General features: G+C 42.4%; 1 protein-coding gene across 8 annotated transcripts in view; it reads right to left on the bottom strand.

Moving 5' to 3' along the window:
• The window catches only part of LOC127057248 (calcium-activated potassium channel subunit beta-2), a 268310-nt gene that overhangs the window by 72232 nt on the left and 175657 nt on the right, over positions 1 to 20421 (bottom strand). The window contains exon 1 of one of the 8 annotated variants that reach the window (XM_050966142.1): positions 9284 to 9342. The exons of the other annotated variants lie outside the window; for them this stretch is intronic. Coding sequence (XP_050822099.1) covers positions 9284 to 9297 — 14 coding nt within the window. The 5' untranslated portion in view covers positions 9298 to 9342. Of the gene's footprint in view, positions 1 to 9283; positions 9343 to 20421 lie in introns of those variants that run through there. 8 annotated transcript variants of the gene reach the window in all.

The following is a 20421-nucleotide window of genomic DNA, read 5'->3' as shown; positions in this document are numbered from 1 at the left end:
TTAGTCCTATAGGACTGAGAACACTGCAAAGCCCCTGGGTAGAAGAGCATTTTCCATCACCCAATGCTGATTCTTCCATCAAGTCAGGTGTGGCATTAACAAGCTTCAAAGGTAAATGCTCTCTGCTCCTTGTTCAGTTGAAGCATTGTGGTTATAGCAGTGCCAGGGAATAAAGGGGTTTTCAAGGAATGATACAAGATTCTTAGAGGTACAGAGAAAAGTTAATGTGCTGGACCGATGATTCCCAGTCTTCTGCAGCTTTTTAAGTTCCAGATTAAATAAGATTTTCTCTTCACAACATCAAAAAAGAGGTAACAAAAGGTTGGCAAATCTATTTGGTAGCAAGCCACAGACCCATGCTGCAAATACAGGATTTTGCAATAGCAAACTGGCTTGACAGAACAGTGCTCTCCGATAGCTATTGGAAAATGAATATTGCAGCTATAACATTGTCGATAGCAGACCACTTTTGAAAGCTGCATATTCTGATAGCCAACTGCTTCAGCAGGCCAAAGGAAAAAAAAATTCTCTGCGACATAGTGCAAAAGGTTGATTTTTCATTTATTTACACATCCGGTACTCACAGAGCTACTGGTTATACATTTTAAACATCTGGCTCAGGCAGTTGACTGGAAAAGCGATGAAATGCTCAGCTTTGACTGAATGTGGGACTTGAATTTCCATTGTGGCAAGAGGTAAAAGTAAAATACAAATGCTAGGAGGAAACAATGTGCCTCTATTGGGCCAAATGCTCCAGACTGATCTTTATGGAATGATGTTGCTTACAGAGATTGGTCAAAAATGGTGCTTCTTCCTCTTCGTTGGCCCTCCTTTTCCTTCTTCTCTAATTCATCTTCCTCTCCTTTCCCACCTGTCTGCTGCTTTCTTTCCCTCCCCTCACCATGCTGACCACTTCTGCTAGTATTTTCCACTAGACTATGTGACCCAGATCTTCAGCAGGGTTAGATGGCTAACATTGCGGATTTCAATAGTATTATGCGGATTTACCCCAGCTGAACAACTGTCCCACGGTCTTAATACTACTGCGGATATTTGGCTGTTATACAGGGATTCACATTATTTAAATGCAAAAATCAGTGTGCATAGAAGCAATGGGGATGGATCTAGCTACATTAAGACTCCATAACTGACGGTCCCTTCTCTTCCAGTCCTCTCTCCTGTGAGCCATGTAGTTCATTGTCACTTTCCCCCTTATCTACACTCCCTTCTTCCTTCAAAAGCCCCACCTTGCTGAGATCCTGTTTTAGGTAGAGGGTGGCTGAGTATGACTCCTTCTGGACTCCATCAGTGCTACTCATTGCCTCCACCTGTGGTAGGCCACAGTAAGATACACAAGCAGCTCCTTGCCACCCATGAAAAAGGCCACACAGCCTTTTTGCAACTCCTGGCATCCTGGGAGCAAGGGACCTGGCTTAGATCCCTTCTGGAGCTGCACATTATGTTGCCACCAGCCAACAGGATCACAGAGCTGTGCAAAACTTTGGTTACAAACTGAAAATCGGTCCAGATTCAACAACATGGCAAATTTGGGCCATGTCCCAGTAGAATCAGAGCCTGGGTCGATTTATGTTTGAGAGTGGAAACCATGCAAAACTTGGTGGCTTTGCATTGTGTCCATTAGAAATACGTGAAACATTTGCAAGAAATTTGAGCTGTGAAAGTGTTATGACATTCTCCTCAGTGAATGGCAGTTAACGACAGCTTGGCACCCTTGAACAGGTGCTATTGAGAAGGTCTGGAAGAGCAGATGTGAGAGACACAGAGAGGGGAGGCCATTGCCTTTGGAAGTCTGAATTCTATACTTGGGGATCATATGGTAAAATGTGAGTGAAGGCCAAACTGGGACTCTCTCTGAAGAGGCAGCATCATACCCTAGCAGATAGAGAATTGGCTGGGGACTCAGGATAGCAGCGTTCTATTCCCAGTTCTGCCAACTTGTGCAAGTCAATTCATCTCAGTTGCTTGAAATGAGGATCCTTTGTAAATTGCTTTGAGATTTACTGTTGAAAAACACTAGCTAGGTAATATTTATTATGATAAGAGTAATCCTTACAAGAAATCAAATTAATGGAAAAAAAATCTTGCATACTGTGACCATGTTTGGTTTTTATGCTGAGTTGTTGCGCTAGTTTATAGCCCAGACACAGCAAATCACTTAAGGCACAAGCTTAATTTAAAGCATATGAGTGTTCTATTGAAATCGGATGCTCATGAGAGTAGTGTTAAAGTTAAGCATGTGCTTAAATGCTTTACGGGATTAAGGCCTCCAGGAGTATTTTCACATATTATGACAAGTTCACACTTCGTGCTGTTGCCTGCAAAATTCTTGTGACATTCTCTGTGGACAGACAGGACTCACCCTTTCAGTCTAAAACATTGCAACATGAAATATTTTCAGTGTAAACTTTTGCACTACAGAAATGTGAGAAACAGATGATTTTGAATATTTCTCTGACGTAATTTTCACAATGCTTTTTGCAAAATCTCAGCATTCCTAGGGGCTCAAAATGAGACAAAATGAACCTTGTGGAAAGTTGTGTGAAAATTTCCCCACAATTTTTCACAAATCTAGAGGTCCCCTGAAATCAAGCAAAATATGGCTGTTTTGGTTGAATTTTGCTGTGAGAGACAAATTTAGACCCAGTATGATAAGATACAGCCTGAAGTCAATAGGTAGCACCTGGTCTAAGTCTGGATTTGAAGCTAAAACTCAAAATGAAACTCACACAACTGGACACTCTTTGGGGCAGGGACTGTTTTTTCATTGTGTGCGTTCAGCTCCTGGCACATTGGGACCCTGATTCATGATTGGGCCTCTAAATGCTACTGCAATTTACATACATACATAATGAGGTGCAAACCCTAAGATGTGAGATATGCATGAACCAAAGCCAAAAAAGGATCATATGAGCCGTTATGAGCCCAAACCACTGAGTTCCATGCAGCAGTAGGCAGGATTCTCCAATAGGGTGCAATTCACCCCTGTGCCAAGGGCCAGCACAGAGGCTGTGTGCTGCTTAAGCCCTCAAAATAGAGCTTGAGTGGGACTTAAGCGGGCCATAGACCTTGCTGTGGTCATCTTCACAGTGGTGAATTTCATCACTGGGGCCCAATCCAGCTCCTATTTATAATCATGTTAAAATTCTCATTGACATCAATGGGCACAGGGTTAGATTGTCCAACTATGGAAAATTGCTACATGTTGATCCTGCGGGCTTTCTAACTGGCTTCAGTTCTGTAGCAGTGCTCAGGTCCTGGAGAGTTACTCATGCCAATTGTTTTGTTCTAAAACACTCTAGGGAACAATTTTTTAAAAAGGCCTCATGTTTTTTCTTAGATTTCTACCACTCTCGCTTGTCTCCTTTGAGATGGATGATACTCCCCTATTTCCCTATTCCTCCCTCGCTGAATCATCACTGCTTTTTCTTGTGGTCTCTCTCTCTCAAAATTGCCTTTTTGGAGACATATAAACAGCTATTGTTGGAGTTGGCATTTCAATGAATTTCAAATTGCCCATTTCCATTCCCAGGCCTATTTTATCATTCTTATTATTTTTATTTAATCTTCTCCTGGGAGTCTGCGTTGATTCTAATCTCTCCCTATGGTGCTTATCTGTATCAATAGATCAACAGCTTCTGGAATCCAAACTTCTCAGGAAGTAGCCTAAGAGACTTGCTTTTGACTTGAAAGCTTGTGCACCTGATTGATTGATACAGGAGGCCAGCAAAAATGTCTAATCCATAAAAGGGCTTTAATCCTGCTCAAAAGAAAATGAGTTTCAACCTTTTTTTGGGTGGTGGTGGGAGGAGGGCAGGGGAAAGGGGTGGTTGTTGCCAGTCTTCTGCTTTCCCTTTTTAATATAGAAATACTTGGCTCAGAGGTAGGAAGGAAGTTTTTGGTTTAACAAAGAAACACTTTCCAGAAGTTGACGATGAGTTGTGTTCATAGTGGGTCCTTCCAAGGAAAGGGGAGATCAGCCAGTACCCATGCTATGATGGGGAGAGGAATGGTGCTGGAGCTTGATCCTAGCAGTGTGGGGGATCTGGTAGGGATTCATAGCCTAAATCTGCCATCCTGACCCTTGCTAAAAAGTACCTTCCACCACAAGTACCCCATATACAATTTGCCCCAGGAGTAGCACGGGGAAGGAATGGGGCTTCTCGGAACAATTCCTCTCCTGTTTCCCCCCTTGCTCCAGTGGGGTAGCAATGTACAATAGTCCCTTACCAGAAAGGTGATGACTGGCACATTTTGGGTGGAACCAAGGCTCTGTCTACTCCTTGCGCAATCCCTGCCCTCTTATGCAGTGAAGAGGAGTAGGAGGTGGGCAGTTTCTCCTTATTCTTGTGCTCTTGGCCCCAGAGTCTTGAGATGCTGCATAGAGGCATGTGTGTGGGAAAGTTTAATTTCTCCTATGGTTGTGCGCAGATGCATAGCCTGGACCAAGACCTGCACCACTGGGCTCCCCCATGGAATAAAGTATTACTCAACAGGCTTACAGGTGGCAAAATCAGGATCTTCATTATTCCTGCTTGCGGTAAAACAAGCCATCTTCTAAACTGACACCAAATTACAAGTAGCTACAAACAAAGATTTAGTTTTAGACAAAACAGTTTCTTTCAGCCTGCTCAGTGAAAGCCCCTTTTGCCCTGACTTCTTCCAATCCAATTTTGGACCAAGTGAAAAAGGTGGCACCATGAAATCTCAGTGCTTAGCCACCAGGAACAGAGAGAGATAATAGCTCAGCAAAATAAAAAGATTAGGATTATGTGTAGCCTTGTAAGAAATAAGAAGTGAAAGAGTTAATAGAATGCTTGACTGGGAGACGTTGCTAGGACTTGCACAGAATGATAGACTGAGATAGTTCAGTGCTTATCAGCCGCCTCCTGTAAAAGAACATTATATGTCTAATCTATTCCATACACATAGAAACCTACTTAATTCCATGTGGATTATGGCACTGGAACGTCAGAGACGTGTAATGAAGCTGATCATTCCAAACAGGTGTGTGTAATAAACAAGTAGATTGAGTACAATGAACTGGCCATTAGTGAAATGGCAACACAGTTAGTTTAAAACAGACTGCAGGTCACTGACCCTTCAGATAAAGGGCTGGGGTTCCTGTATAGCTCATCTTTATAGTGGCCTGCACTGCATGTCATCACTTATACTTTAAGCATGCATGACATTTTCTTTCTACAGACTTGTAAATGTTTTGGCCAAACTGATTATGGTTTAATATATTGCAGAACAGAGTAAATATGACACTAATACAGCAATGCATGCAACACTCTGCTTTTAAGAACTAAAATGCGGTACATATTTAGAAACTGTATCATTCTGGAAATTAACAAATTAGCTTAATCAGCATGACAAGTTACAGTGGCATATTTTGTGAAAACAATAATGTTATGATAAAAGCAACTGACAAACCAAAACTCTCAAGGGATTGATCCAACTGCCATTGAAGCTGAGGGAATCTTTTCATTGACTTAATACATGTTGGACTGGGCCCCAAAAGAGTATGTCACTCGTTGAAGGATTCTGCTTTTGCAGAAATGGTATTAGATTTGCAGAGATAGTATTACCATTCTGTTAAATTACTTTTCCGTATATACTCGTTCATAAGCCGAATATTTTTGGTAAAAATCAAAGAGCAGGGGTTGACTTACAAACAGGTCTACACCAAAACTTGATGATTTTAAACTCTATGGCAAGGATTGACAATCTCTGGCATGCAGCTCACCAGAGTAAGCACCCTGGCGGGCTGGGCCGGTTTGTTTACCTGCTGCGGCTGCAGGTTTGGCCGATCATGGCTCCATTGGCCGTGGTTCGCTGCTCCAGGCCAATAGGGGCTGCGGGAAGCAGCAGCCAGCACATCCATCAGCCTGTGCTGCTTCCTGCCGTCCCCACTGGCCTGGAGCAGCGAACCGCACCCAATGGAGCTGCAATTGGCTGAACCTGCAGATGCAGCAGGTAAATAAACCGGCCCGGCCCACCAGGGTGCTTACCCTGGCGAGCTGCATGCCAAAGATTGCCAATCAGTGCTCTATGGAATCATTGAATTGAATATCTAATACATTGTCATTTTGTTTACCTGGAGCATCTGCAGGCATGGAGCCCCTTAGCTCCCTGCGGCCGCGGTTCACCGTTCCCAGCCAATGGGAGCTGCAGGAAGTGCCATTTCACTGCAGCTCCCATTGGCTGGGAACAGCGAACTGTGGTCACAGGTTGCTGAGGAACTCCATGCCTTCAGGCGCTCTAGGTAAACAAAATGTCCCGTCCTGCCAGCGGCTTACCCTGACAGGCTGGGAGCCAAAGTTTTCCAACCCCTGAAATATAGGGTCGGCTTATGAAAGGGTCATACAGTTTTTGCTATTTTTACTTATCCATCTTGGGGGGGTCGGCTTATAAACGAACGGGCTAATGAACGAGTATATATAATTTGTTCTTTTCTCTAAGGATTTTTGTCTTAAACCTTCTTACCTGTTTGGTTTCAATTGGATTAAAAAATTCATCTTTGCTTTCTGTCTTGAACCGCTATATAGTGTTACCGTGAGCTGTTAAACTGTGGCTTTGTTCTACCCACATGATGGGCCACATCTCACTGCTGAGTGGGTGAAATGATTCCTATGTATAGTGAGCCAATTTTTCAAAGGAGAAACCTCAACAGGACTCTGAGATCCTGCAACTTCATCCGTTTATGTTTGTATTTATGTGCACAAAAATTAGTAAGTGCCCAGGGAGAATGACATGCATCCGACGAAGTGGGTATTCACCCATGAAAGCTCATGCTCCAATACATCTGTTAGTTTATAAGGTGCCACAGGACTCTTTGCTGCTTTTACAGGGAGAATGAGAAACTAGGGGGACCGGACAGAAAGTGTGAAAAATCGGGATGGAGGTGGGGGGGTAATAGGCACCTATATAAAACAAAGCCCCAAATATCGGGACTCTCCCTATAAAATTGGGACATCTGGTCACCCTATGAGAAACTGAATGCTGGGTCATATCTTCAGGTGGTATAAATTGGCCCAGCTCCATGGAAATAAGTGGTGGTTCTGGCCCATACACATGCTTTGTGTATTCCAATTTTGGGGCACATTTTAAGAGGATGCTTTAGAAAACACCACATGATTGTAAATTATTATTCAGATATGAATTACTAAATATCCATTGATTCTCTGTTCTTTGAAACATACCTATTTATCTGTGGTACTTATATGCCCTCCTCCATCACACAGTATCTAAGCACATCAGAGTCTTTAATGTATTTACCCTTACAATATCCTTGTGAAGTAAGAAAGTGCTTTTATCCTCATTTTATAAATGGAGAACTAAGGCACAGACAGTCACTGACTTGCCCAAGATTATACAGAAAGTATGCCTCAGAGGAGGGACTAGAAGCCATGTTTCTCCAGGCCTAAACCAATTCCCTAAACACCAGACCATTCTGCCTCATACCTTAAAGTGAGACTTTCATGTGTTAGCACTTGGCTGTATTTTGCAAAAAAAATTTTTAAATGAAATGGGTCCCTAAGAACTTCGTTATATTAAATTATTAAATTATTTGTATTATTTACTCCTATAATTCCAGGAATGTGCTAAGTGCTTTACAGACATGTAGGTTGACCAAGTTCCTACCCCAAAGAGCTAAATATTCATATGCGATTCAAAATAAAGCATACTCGAATTTTGATTGAAGTAATAAATCGGATTAGAAAGGATTCTCTCTTTAAATTAGCTCACAGAAATACAGCACCCCGAGGGGCTGGAAGCAGGCAGCTATGGTAGAAAGGGGAGCTGGAGCTAGCACATATACAGTTTAAATTGCTCTACTTCCAGCTGTACTTTCAGTCTCAGAAATGAAGCAATAATGAACATAGCATGGCCGGAACAGAGAAGCATACTTAATTTTTTGATGTTGTTATAAAGCTTTGGTTTAGTACCATAATCTTAACATTGGTACCAGATGGATGCTAATCAAGCCAAGTACCAGAACGGGGATAGTGAGAACTGAGGCAAACAAATTGCACTAACGGAAAGGTGGGGTGAGGGGAAAGGCAAATCAAAGAAAGGCATGATCCTCACTAATTGTGGTGTTCATCTTTTATTTTGAATTTTAAAAAATGGGCCAATTTCACACAAAACCCCCCATGAAATTTCCATCTGGACTTGAACGTGGTCCTGTTCAAATGGGAGAATCTTAAAAACTTTGAGGGAAGTCAGTTCATGTTACAATAAAAAGGAAGGGAGGAATTTTGAATTTTGAACATTTTTGATGAAAAACTGACCATGTTGGGGATTTTTCATCCAAAACAAAATTTCTGGGCTACACCTTGGACCACAACAGAATGATGAAAAAAATCACATCAAACTCTGAAAAAGTGTCACTTTTGTCATAGCTCTAAAGAACCCTGGAGTGATATAGCCAAGGTAAAGCATAGTCACTTATAGGGTTAATCATTTCTGAAACATCAGAGAGACACAAAGAAAGCCATACCAAGGTATACAATACAAATAGAAAGCTGGGTACTAACTGCATAGCAGGGAAATCACTTAACAGCTGCACATTGAAGACTGCATCCAGAATGGAACCCTGGAGTATGCTAAAATGCACAAGTCCCTCCCTGTACCAGGAGCACCAAAGTCAAAAATCACTAAGCTACATAACGTTGAAACCAGCCATGAACAAAGATAAAGTTGGATTTTTTTAATACCATCCCAAGTCCTATGTTAATCAGTCAGTCTCATACAGATATTAAATGAATCTGAAATATTAAATACAAGCATGGAAAGCAATAAGCATGCCAACATTTGTAAAAGAAAATGACATTGTACATAGCCTGAACACTACTTTGCACTTACATTACCCTTCATCTGAGAATCTGAAAGGTTTTTTACATTGGGGCTGACCGATAGGTAAACTGAGGCAGAGAGCTATTAGAGTGACTTGGTCAAGATCGCACACAACTGAGTCAGTATAAAACTAAGGACTTCTGGCCCCCAGTAGGCAGCTGTGCGGTTAGATCATGCTGATTTAATGAACGAGGACATCTCAGTGGCAATACTTAATCTTAAACTAGACTGAAATTTGTTTAAGAGATTGAAGTAATCTCTTTAAGTATTGTTGAAGTCTCACGAAACAGCTCGTTCTCCCTACTCTGACTAGAGTACAAGGATTTGAGATCAAAGGTAGGCTGACGGTTTGTAAGGTAGTCGAGAGAGAGAGAGAGAGAGAGAGAGAGAGAGACAGACTTACTTATAATGAAGCATCTTCAAGCTAGCTATACTGTCAAGCTCAATGAGATTCCTTAAGGAGCCAGGCTGGTCAGTCTGGGTACAGAGAATGGTAATATGCAGCTTGCAAACTACTTCAGAAACTCAACTGGCCACGATTGGTTCTGGGGTTTGGTTGCCTGGCAAGCCAGCACATGCTGTGGTGATATTGTAATGCAGATGATGAAATACACACAGGGCCTGCTCTAGGGGTTTTACCATCTAGACAAACATTCACGCCTTACACACTTGCAGTCACTAGCCAAACAATACTGAATAGTTTGTTGCCTCTTTGACAGTTTGCTGCTATAGGTTACTGCCTGTAAGACTTGAATAAATGAGACAGGATCTCACATTTACATAGGAAAATCAATGGGAAAACTCACACTAGGAAAACCACTGATGCCAAAATGGTCCAGCTGTTAAATTGGTGCCTTCAATAAGTTTTAGTGTCCAAATCAGTTCTCCCTTTTATTTAATCATTAACTAATTAATTGGTAGATATATATATCAAAATGCTGATGACACTGTGGTCCAGAGGAACAGCATGCAAAGTCACTCAGAAACAGCACCAAAGGTTGCATTCAAGACTCACTCATCATTACCTATCAGGTAAAACAGTAGTACCATGCAACTGGCATCCTGCAATAGATTGCCTGATGGTGCCTTCAACTAGCGTGCAAGATCTCCCGAGTTAAATACTTACTTTTGATACTTGCAAACCTCTATGATAAAGCTATAAAAGGAGACAGACAGCTGCTTCAGAAAATCATGATGCAATAATTAGACTGGCTGCTTAAGCAGGAATTGAGAAATGAAGGTGAACTCTGACTGCTTTCAATAATTCCACAGCAGAGAGGTCAGGCTGCTGTGTCCAAATCCTTGAACGGTAATTTAGCTTCATACAACGAAAACTGTTCAGTGTGTCTCACCAGAGTCCCCCTAATGCCATAGCAGAAGGATGCAGTGTTGTCGTAGCTGTGCTGGTCCCAGGATGTCAGAGATGCAAGGTAGGTGAGGTAAAATCTTTTATTTGTTGGTGAGAGAGAAAAGCTTTCGAGCTTACACAGAGGGTGGAAGCTCGAAAGCTTCTCTCACCAACAGAAGTTGGTCCATAGCCATCGAGAGTCGGGTAGCATTGCTGAACCAATACACACAGATGTAGTAAAGTTCCACACACAAAGTCCCAAGCCCAGAACTCTGGGCAGGCACCAGTTGGTGGTTTGTTCTATTTGCCAGACACTCCAGAAAGACCTTGGTCTTCTTTGTTTTTTCTTTTTCTGGCACCATGCAAAATTTGCTGATGCCAAAACGGGAAAACAGGCAGCTCAGCCTCACATCGAAACAGGGATAGCAGCCTAAAACAGTGAACTAAAATAAAACCTCTAATGGGGGAGTTGGGGTTGTTTATGTAGGAAGAGGTAGCCAATATTTTCAGCCTGTGCAGCGCAATCCAGTAGCAGACTGTTAAGGATTTAAGTAATGGAGGTCATTTCTCATCTATTAGATATTTTCTTTTGTTGACACCAGATTTTCTTACAAGCTTTGAAGTCCAAATCCACTCAGAAAATACATTAGTGGGAGGTGTGAAAGCATTGACAAGGCATTTATAATCCCATTTCTTTGGGCCAAATCCTGCTCTCATTGACATCATCTCATTTTGTATCAATAGAAACTCCACTCGTTTCCCAGGAGTTAGCCCAGATTCACACCAAGGTAAGAGAACAAAAGTTGGCCCATAATTAGAGGCTCATTGAGCTTCCAGTGCAAAACATGGGAGATAGTGTCTCAGTTACTGGAAGGAGTCTCAGTTGCTGGTGCCTTTTTCAAAATTTCAACCTGAACTTTCAGAAAGAGTAGAATTGCGGCCTCACTCAAAGCCCACTGGAGCCAATAGAAAGGTGTGAATCAATCAGCCTTTTGTGGGATAGTCCAAACTGAGCATTAAGTACAAACTCTGTGAAATAACCATTTTTTTAATTTATATGATAGCCTAGAAGAACATAGTGCTGAACAGAATCCATCACCACTTCCAAAAGCAACTGAAAGACCAAGATACAGTCATCTAGCTTACTGCTTTACATAGACACAATACATAATGGTGTGTAACTCATAAGAGAAGCAGCTTTGTAATTTATCACATGGGCATCACCTCTGAATAGGCTCATCTTCATATGCACATCCATATATTTCTAAAAATTTTAGATGCCTCAGTTTTGGGTGCCCAGCTTGGGACACAACTTACAGGGGCCTGATTTTCAGAAGGCAGGCGCACTCTCTCTGTGTGTGTGTATCTAATGATACAAAGACATATTTCAAAACCCCTACATATGTCTCTATATTTTTAGAGACTTCATCGAGTTTTTGAAGTCTTTCTCTATTTTATTACTTTTACACACACAAACACACCTACAAATATAGTTAAAGCAGAGAAAAGGGCAGAGGTTTGAATATTTTAAAAAGTAAAAACACAAACAAGGCAGAGGTTTTTTATTTTAAAATAAACCCTATCTTTGCTCCTTGCCATCCGTCCAAGCACCCACCAATAATTTGGTAGAATCACGCCGTGCACATCGTTGGCATGTATAACTGTGATCTGATAATAGTTACTCTTGTTTTCCCTCCTCCTTCCCTGACACTTCTTATGATATCTGTGCCTTGATCCTACCATGAGCTCTAAGCAGATGGCCACTCTGTGCCTGCCTGGAGCCCCAATGACTTCAGAAGGGGTTCTACATGGGTGAGAGATTGACAATTAGATTATAAATGCTTTGGGGTAGGGTTTGTGGGTTTTTTCCATGTGTTTGCACAGCACTTAGCACTAACTGAGGCCTTTAAGCACAGCTGCAATATAAATAAGGTGTTCAGAACCTTGCAGCACTGAACATTTTCTTTGGTATATTTTTGGCAAAAGCTTTGCCTTAATTTAAGTCATGTACAGCATTGCATGTAGTATGGTGAAAAGGGTTTCTTTTAGCAATTCTCATCACTAAAAACGGAATTTGTCCCATGGCTATTATATAGCGTGTGAGAGTGAGGGAGATTGTGCGTTAAGTATATACTTTAATCATTTCTCCTTTCCCCATAAGTCCCCAAACACTAACTCATTCTTTACTCTGAGAGCAAAAGCCCAAGTGACCCAGATGTAGTGAACACAGATATCAAGGAGGTAGTTTCCTTAGCAACAGGAACCCTAGGAAAACTTCCAGAACATCGTCTGCCCCCTGCTCGCTGTCCCTTGCAGTTGCTACTACAAGCAGCAGATGGTAAGGCTCCTCCTTGAATTTTTAAGGCACAATGTGGTGTAGTGAAAAGCAGAAATAGCCTCGTTTGCAAACTCATTACCTGCTGCTACCTCCCATTTGCTGAAATAAAGTTACTTCAGTTGTATTGTTCCTGAATACTGACAGTGCCCATAAATGAAAACATGGGGCAGATCCTTGGCTGGTATAAACTGAAATTAATGGCGCTATGGTGATTTATACTACCTGAGGATCTGGCCCTTGGTCTATGATCCAAGGCGCTTACAATCTAGACTAGATAAATAGTGGAGACAGATCTCATCAAGTGATGGCACAGCCTTAGAGTGGTGGGAAATTCTTGCAGTACTCATTGTTGAAACACTTCCAAGAAGATCATGTTTTAAGGCAGAATTGGAAGGAGCAGGAAGTCATTTAGCACATGAGAAGAGAGGTATTTTCAGTCATTAGGCAAAGCACAAGCTCAATGTGTAAAACAACGAGCACTGTAACTTGAAAGTTTTATGCCATTTTTATCTATGTACTGCATGTTTAAATGTCCCTGTCCATTGACACAGCAGCCATTTTGTACAGAGTTGCTGCAGTTTACTATGGAGGAAACACATATGCTGTGCTCCCCCATGCCAACCGCACTTTTCTTCTGTATTGTTGTTTCACTTTGATTTTAGAATAAGGCCATCATACTGAACATATTGTGCTTCTATGGCCTTACACGTGTAAGGCCATAGAAGAATTGTGCAGAAAAGGATGCCACTGATTTCAACCTGTCAGTATATGACCAGAGGGCCCAGACCTCTGGATAGGTAAGTTCACCTGATGGAGCTTATTAAACAAACCAGTTCTGCAGGCTATGAGATGTGAATTATTCTCTGCAGCTGAGCCAGCCAAATCAGGTCTGAAATATTACCAGATGCTGGTCCAGAGTCAGTTTTTACAGTCAGTTATGACAGTGCAACAGGTTGAGCATATTTGGGGTGAAATGAAGTAATATTTGGACCACCCAAAGTTAGCAATGAGACGGAATATCAGAAAAAGATGGGGCATTCAGCAGGAAAAATTGAGAGCTGCTCAGCAGACCAAGACAGAGAGCCAGAGCAATCCCCAGCCAGCCACACCACAGACAGCATGAAGAAACCAGAGGACACCACCATTGCAGCTCAGGAGGGCAGATGGGATAGAACTGAGGTATGCACAGGGTCAGAGTAGTGTGAGCAGATTCAAAGACGGAGAGAGTGACAGTCAGAATGGCAGATGGGAAAGATCTTTTTAGTAGTTGTGTTTTGTATGGAGAGCAGCGGGTGGAAGGTGAAATGCCTGTCAATCAGCAAGGAGGACCAGGGCTGGCTCCAGGCACCAGCCAAGCAAGCAAGCTGCTCCGGCCGTCCTGTAGGGAGTGGTGGTGCAGAGGAGGGGACAGCCCTGCTGGGAGCGGGCTGCGCACTCCGTCTGCAGGCGGCATGGTGGGAGAGGCTGCATGGCAAGCGCCCCAGCTGAAGGAAGCCCTGGGCGCCCCCTTCTGTCTCCCCCCGGCTCCTTTCCCCCTCCCCGTGCTAGCCAGGGCACACACTCCACTGCCCGGGGCACATCTGCAGCTCAGGGAGTCCCCTTGCACCCTGGCTCGGACAGCCCCACATGTGGTTTATTTCTTTATTTTTTTTGCTTCGCTGCTCCGGCTGCCCCACAGGTTTTTTTTTTTTTTTTTTTTTTTTGCACTTGGGGAGGCAAAAAAGCCAGAGCCGGCCCTGAGAAGGATATTTGCTGAGGCATGCGGTGACCAAGGGGGGATGGGGAGGAAAGGTCAGATTTGGGAGACATTGTGAAGGAAGAAGTGATAGTGGTGAGGGGCCCCTCTGAGAGCCCTCTATTTTCTCTCCCAGACTTCACCCCCAGTTGAGAAGGCTTGGATGTGGGTCCTTGTGAGGCCCATGAGTGCCACTGAAAGCACTGGCCACACAGAAAGCCGCAATACCACCACAGAGTTTGTCACATTCCTATGCCTTGTCAAGCTGGGGAGCATGGGAGCCACAGCCATGCATTGTGTCCCTACCAGACCAGCTTATATTTTAATCTTTTAGCATCACCAGTGATAATGAATAATGTTCTACATTTAAACATCTATCCCCAAAGTGCTTCACAAGCCATGATATAAAGAACCTCCAGCAGGTAGTGTTTTCTAAGCTGCAAGATTGCAGTCAGGGAACGCTGAACAAAAGGAGCATAGAACTTAGACCATGCTCTTAGGATAAGTAACAGGACATCACCCCAAAGCCCTCAACAACAAACAGTTTACTCCTGGGTTTATCTGAAGAGATAAACTGAGCCTATCAGGATGTGCACCGGTGGTACCTCACTGTCTAGTTGTATTCAAGTAGAGGATTAGTGGTTTGAGCATGAGTCTGAATACAAATGTGTTCTAATAAGCTTTATTGAATTAGAGCAGCTACTCATACTAATACACAGCAGATATGATGACATATCACTAGATGAGTTCTGGATTACTCTGTACCAGTGTTTATTAACTATAACCCACAGAAACCAATTTCCTGGCTCTGAGGAGACTAGGAACCACTGAAATGAAAAGGAGGATGCCTTTCATTTATCAGCGATTCCACACAATAACCTCTCTGGTTATTTGTGGCTTGAATCCACTGCAGAATCTTACATTCTGTAATAACGAACTGAAATTTCTATTTTCACAAAGTGAACCGCATTAAGTGTGGTGAAAATACCCTCTGTCCCGTCCCCCCACTATCCAGTATATTCATTTCTCATGACAAGCATGCACATGAAAGCTGTAGACACTTGAGTGTGACCAGATATTTAAACCCAGTGCCCACAAGACTAGCAAATAATCATGCTTTTTTGGTGACCTCTTTGCCAGGTGTAAGAGGTGCCTTACTGGCCAGCCATGCTGGTAGAAGCAGTGTTCACGGGGGAGAAATTTTGAGCTGTTTTTCCTGGCTGGCATTTGCTGCTGCTAGTTTTGTGGGGGGAATTGGGACACCTTATAATCTGAAATCTGATCTGATTCTGTGCATTGGCTCTAGACAGCTCGTCTGTTCATATTCTACCTGCTCTGTGGCTTCCTGTGTCAGACATGCTTTATTATTTACTTGTATCTTTCAAGCTCCATCAGCCTACAGTGATACCAAACAGTTTAGGTCACAGATATAAACATGGATAACAGGTATAGGATTTGCTGTGTAAATCAGATGGTGTAATGCTATAGTGAGCACGACTATACTACTGACTGCTGTAAGTCACAGAGCTTCAAACAGATTCAGGATAAGCTGTAAATTATGCAGATTTATCAAAAGTACTGAGTCTTTTCTCCTGACAAACCTAAATCATAAGTGCTTATTTATTACACATGACAGCAGGCCTTTCTGTACCTCCAAGAGCTAGATCATCATACATTTCAATCCCGGCATCGGCGGTGCTCTGCCTCTTGCAGGATTGGACAGTGGAAGCAGGCAAACTTTATACAGATGTGCTCCCACACTTATGTGCCCTGGTCTATTGTTGTGCCTTCAAATGCTCTGAAGCACTTACCATTTCAACAGAACTGAAGCCCTTGTTTCATAGGGGTGGATAGTTATTTTTTATGGATCAGGAGATTTTACTTTTCACTATTGTTAGAGTTGATTACATTTTTAGCTTGGTAGCCCAATTACGAGGGGATAGATACTTTGAACCAAATCCTGAAAAAAAGAAAGAACCTTTAAAAGTACTACCCATTTTATAACCATCCTAAGGGATGGCATGAAGTAATATTTTCTATTCGTTCTGACCTAGGACTCAGAACAGCTGGATTCTATTCTCATCTCTTTCACTAGCTCATTGTATGATTGTAGGGAAATCACAACCTGTCTCTGCCTCACTTTACCCTCCTGTAGAGTAGGTATAATAGTAACTGATAGTGGTGTCATGTGGCTTGACATTTGCACAGCTGTTTCAAATCCTTGGCAAAAAGCTTTTTAACTTATGGGCCCAAGAACATTTCTGAGTTAAAGCTTTTGGCCCTAGGGATATTTTTACACGTATGAGTCTACTAATAGCTGATAATACCCTGATGTGCATGTTTTCATGATTAAAGATAGGCCTATTTTAGTGGGGAATTTAATCATTTTGTAAGCCATTTAATCAGATTGGACAAGGGAACAGCAGTAGTCACACCACAGTTAAAGTTGAAGCTTTCTTTCCATTTGAGATTTGATTGTCAGCCCCCACAGCCTCTCCAAAAAAAAAAAAAAAAACAAACCAAAAACCTGTGAGTTGTAATAACTCCCTCAGGGTAGAGATTTTACAGCAATCTTGGGAAAAGTTAGACAGATTTTTAAAGTTAAAAGTGTTTTGAAAATATGACTGTAGGTCACTGTAGTAAAGTGCCTGCTTACTGAGCACCCCCTTGTGGCCATGCAGGCCACCCTTCCTCAGTGAGCCCCCTCAAGAACTCACACAGTCTGTCTTATGGTTTAACCAGCCCTGGGAAGGGGGTGCTGTTTAACAACAGAAATGGATCAAAAGATCCTCAAGGTCCTTAATAACAGAAATGGTTCAATCAGTTATCAGAGTCTCCCCCAGGAAAGTCTCTCACCATAGAACCCAAAAGTTCATACTCCACCCTGGTTCTTCAGTCATACAGAGTTCTTCCTCTATTCTAATCTGCTCCATCCAAAGCCACCAGTCCAGGCTCTTGCTAGCTGGAGGTCAGCCCTCAGTTTCCTTCTCCTTCCAACTACAGCTTCCAAACCCCCTGATGCCAGAGTCTTCCCCACAGGAACCTTTCTTAGGCCACATCCAGACTAGGGGAGGAAAATCGATCTTAGATACGCAACTTCAGCTATGTGAATAATGTAGCTGAAGTCGAATTTCTAAGATCGAGTTACTCACCCGTCCAGACGGCGCGGGATTGATATCCGCGGCTCTCCGTGTCGATTCCGGAACTCCGTTCGGGTTGATGGAGTTCCGGAATCGATGTAAGCGCGCTCGGGTATCGATACATCGCGTCCAGACTAGACGTGATATATCGATCCCCGAGCAATCGATTTTAACCCGCCGATACAGCGGGTTAGTCTAGACGTGGGCTAAGTTGTTGCAGTTTCCTGAATGTCCCCTTTCACTACAGCCACCTGCTGCCCCTTGGAGGGAATTAACTGATCCAACCCAGGAGTGCCTCTTTAGTAATCAGGATTGGCTAGCCCCAGGCTCTCCAGCCCTTGAGGGGCAAGCCACTCTGATACACTTTTTACAAATACATTCTACTGCTAATAACTTGCCCAAGAAACACCAGCTTTGTTTGGTTTTGTTGATGTTGTGGAGGAGAAGTTCCCTTTGGGAGAAGAGGGGAAAGGGTTAAAATGAACACTGAATTGTTTTTAAGTGTATATAGAGAGCATCATTTATAAAAATAAACTAACCTTATTCTGACTCCAGCTTCTTGGCTCAACTAGAGGCTGGATGTATGGATAGGAGACCAAGAGGATACGTGGAGGGGCAGTAAGGTGTATAGAAAGGGAAGTAAGGGACAAGTACATGGATTAGGGGTGATGGACTGGGGGAGGCACCTGCAAGGATGGCATGGAGCCTTACTTCCTGGTCTCAGAATGAGAAAGCTTTAGGGGACAAGAGAAGGAGATTTCCTGGAGGAGGACACTAGTGGGGCATGGAATGGGGAATAGAAGGGGATTTAGGAGCATAGAGGAGTAGATGGGGCAGGTTGAGAGAGGGCATAGAAGGGAGTGCTGCAATCTCCTGAGCTGTATGGGTCTTTTCACTTCCATTCCCTTCCATAATCTCTTCCTTGTCCTGCTAGCATCTGGAGGAGGGAATCATGAGATCTGCTGGGAGCAGCAGGGTTCCTCTTTTCCAGACAGCACATCCCACCCCAATTAAAACTCCCAGCACTCATGAAAAACAGGGAAATTCATAAACCCAAAATTTCATTAGGGAATAATTAAGGTGAAAAGCGTGTATCAATGAAGACCATCTAATGGCCAGAAAATATTTTATAATTTCCATAGAATAATTATTCTACTTCAAAAACATGAAAATCTGGAAGTGATGATTGAAGTGATGCAGCCACTTCTCTCATATTATATAATTTTCCTTCCTTTATTCTCACTCCATTCACATTATATCTCCCCACTTGATCCTTTATAATTTACACACCAGCCAGCATGACAAAATGGGGAATACTGGCCAGGTGGTAGTACTTCTGAAAAGGGTCTGAGGGTTATAGTGGATCACAAATTGAATTTGAGTAAACCATGTGGCACAGCTGTGAAAAAGGCTACTATCATTCTGGGGTGTATTACTAGGCTTGTTGTATCAAAGACATAGGAGGTAATTGTCCTTCTCTATTCAGGACAGGAGAGGGCTCAGCTGGAGGACTACATACAGTTCTGGGTGCCACTCTTTACGAAAAATGTGGACAAATTTGGAAGAATCCAGAGGAAAGCAACAAAAATGATAAAATGTTAAGAAAACCTGAAGTATGAGTAAAGGTTAAAAAATAGACACATTCAGTCTTGAGAAAAGAAGATCGGGGGGATAACAGTCTTCAGATACATTAAGGGCTCTTATAAAAAGGATGGAGATCAATTGTTCTCCATGTCCACTGAAGATAGGGCAAGAAGCAATGGGCTTAGTCTGCAGTAAGGTAGATTTAGGTTAGAGATTAGAGAAACCTTTCTAACTCTTAAAAGAATTTAAGCTCTGGAATAAGCTTCCAAGGGAGGTTGTGGAATCCCCACCATTGGAGGTTTTTAAGAACAGGTTAGACAAACATCTGACAGGGATGGTCTAGGTTTACTGGGTCCTGCCTCAACACGGGGGGTTGGACTTACTAGCTTCTCATGGTCCCTTCCAGGTCTAGATTTCTATGATTCTGTAAGAACAATTTACATATCTGAAGAAATAATGTTGTAAAATCCCATTTTAACTAAAACAAAACCGGCACATATATTAATTGGTAAACATTATGGGTCAGATTTTCAAAAGTTCTCAGTGTTGGCCCAACTCTTCTCAGATTAAAGTCAATTGTAAAGCTCTCATTGACTTAAGTGGGAGCAGAGTTAAACCTCACCCTAAGTGCCAGTTAGCACAGTCCTCTGTACTCTCATAAATATTAAACCTTACAGGCCAGTTCCTCAACTGAGGTAAATCAGCATAGCTCCATTGACTTGTTGTATATATCCAAAGCACATTAAGGGGACAACATTAAGGCCAGGTGGGGAGGGATTAACTTGCCTGGGGTAAGAGGAGGGAAGGAAGGATAAATGGCACGAGTGAAGTGGATGCATCCTTTTGGTGTTTGTTTAGACCATGATCCAGCATAGAACTTAAGCATGTGCTTAACTTTAAGGGCATAAGCAGTTCTATTAAGTCAATGGCATGACTCTTCTCCTTAAAGTGAAGCATATTCCAAAGTGCTTTGTTGGATGGGAGCATTAGACATTTTCATACTTTTGATTTTCACTGAAGTATGAGAATTATTCACTGGAAATTAAAAGATACTTTCTGGTGGCTCCACTGACATACACTTCTCACCTGAACTATTTCCCAATGTTGTGTTTTGTTCGCAAACGAATATTAAATCTACACTCTACTTACATTCTTGTAACCAACCTATTACTAAACCCAGCAATATTTAATGGACACTTATGGGTAACACTCACATGCGTGGAAGACAATAAGTGTTTTGCCATCAACTTCAATGAAGCCATGATTTCACTCTAGATTTCTAAGACTAAAGAGATCCTAGTAAAAATCATTTTTACCTCTGTGTTTACTATAATAATATCTCTGTGGTATACCTTTAGTTTAATGCACAGTGAAGTGTAAGGTCAATCTGCTTAGC

The sequence above is a fragment of the Gopherus flavomarginatus genome, chromosome 8 (genome assembly GCF_025201925.1).
Source record: "Gopherus flavomarginatus isolate rGopFla2 chromosome 8, rGopFla2.mat.asm, whole genome shotgun sequence".
Classification (NCBI taxonomy): domain Eukaryota; kingdom Metazoa; phylum Chordata; order Testudines; family Testudinidae; genus Gopherus; species Gopherus flavomarginatus.
Note: the sequence above shows the minus strand (reverse complement) of the source record. Positions and strands in the feature narration are given on the sequence as shown.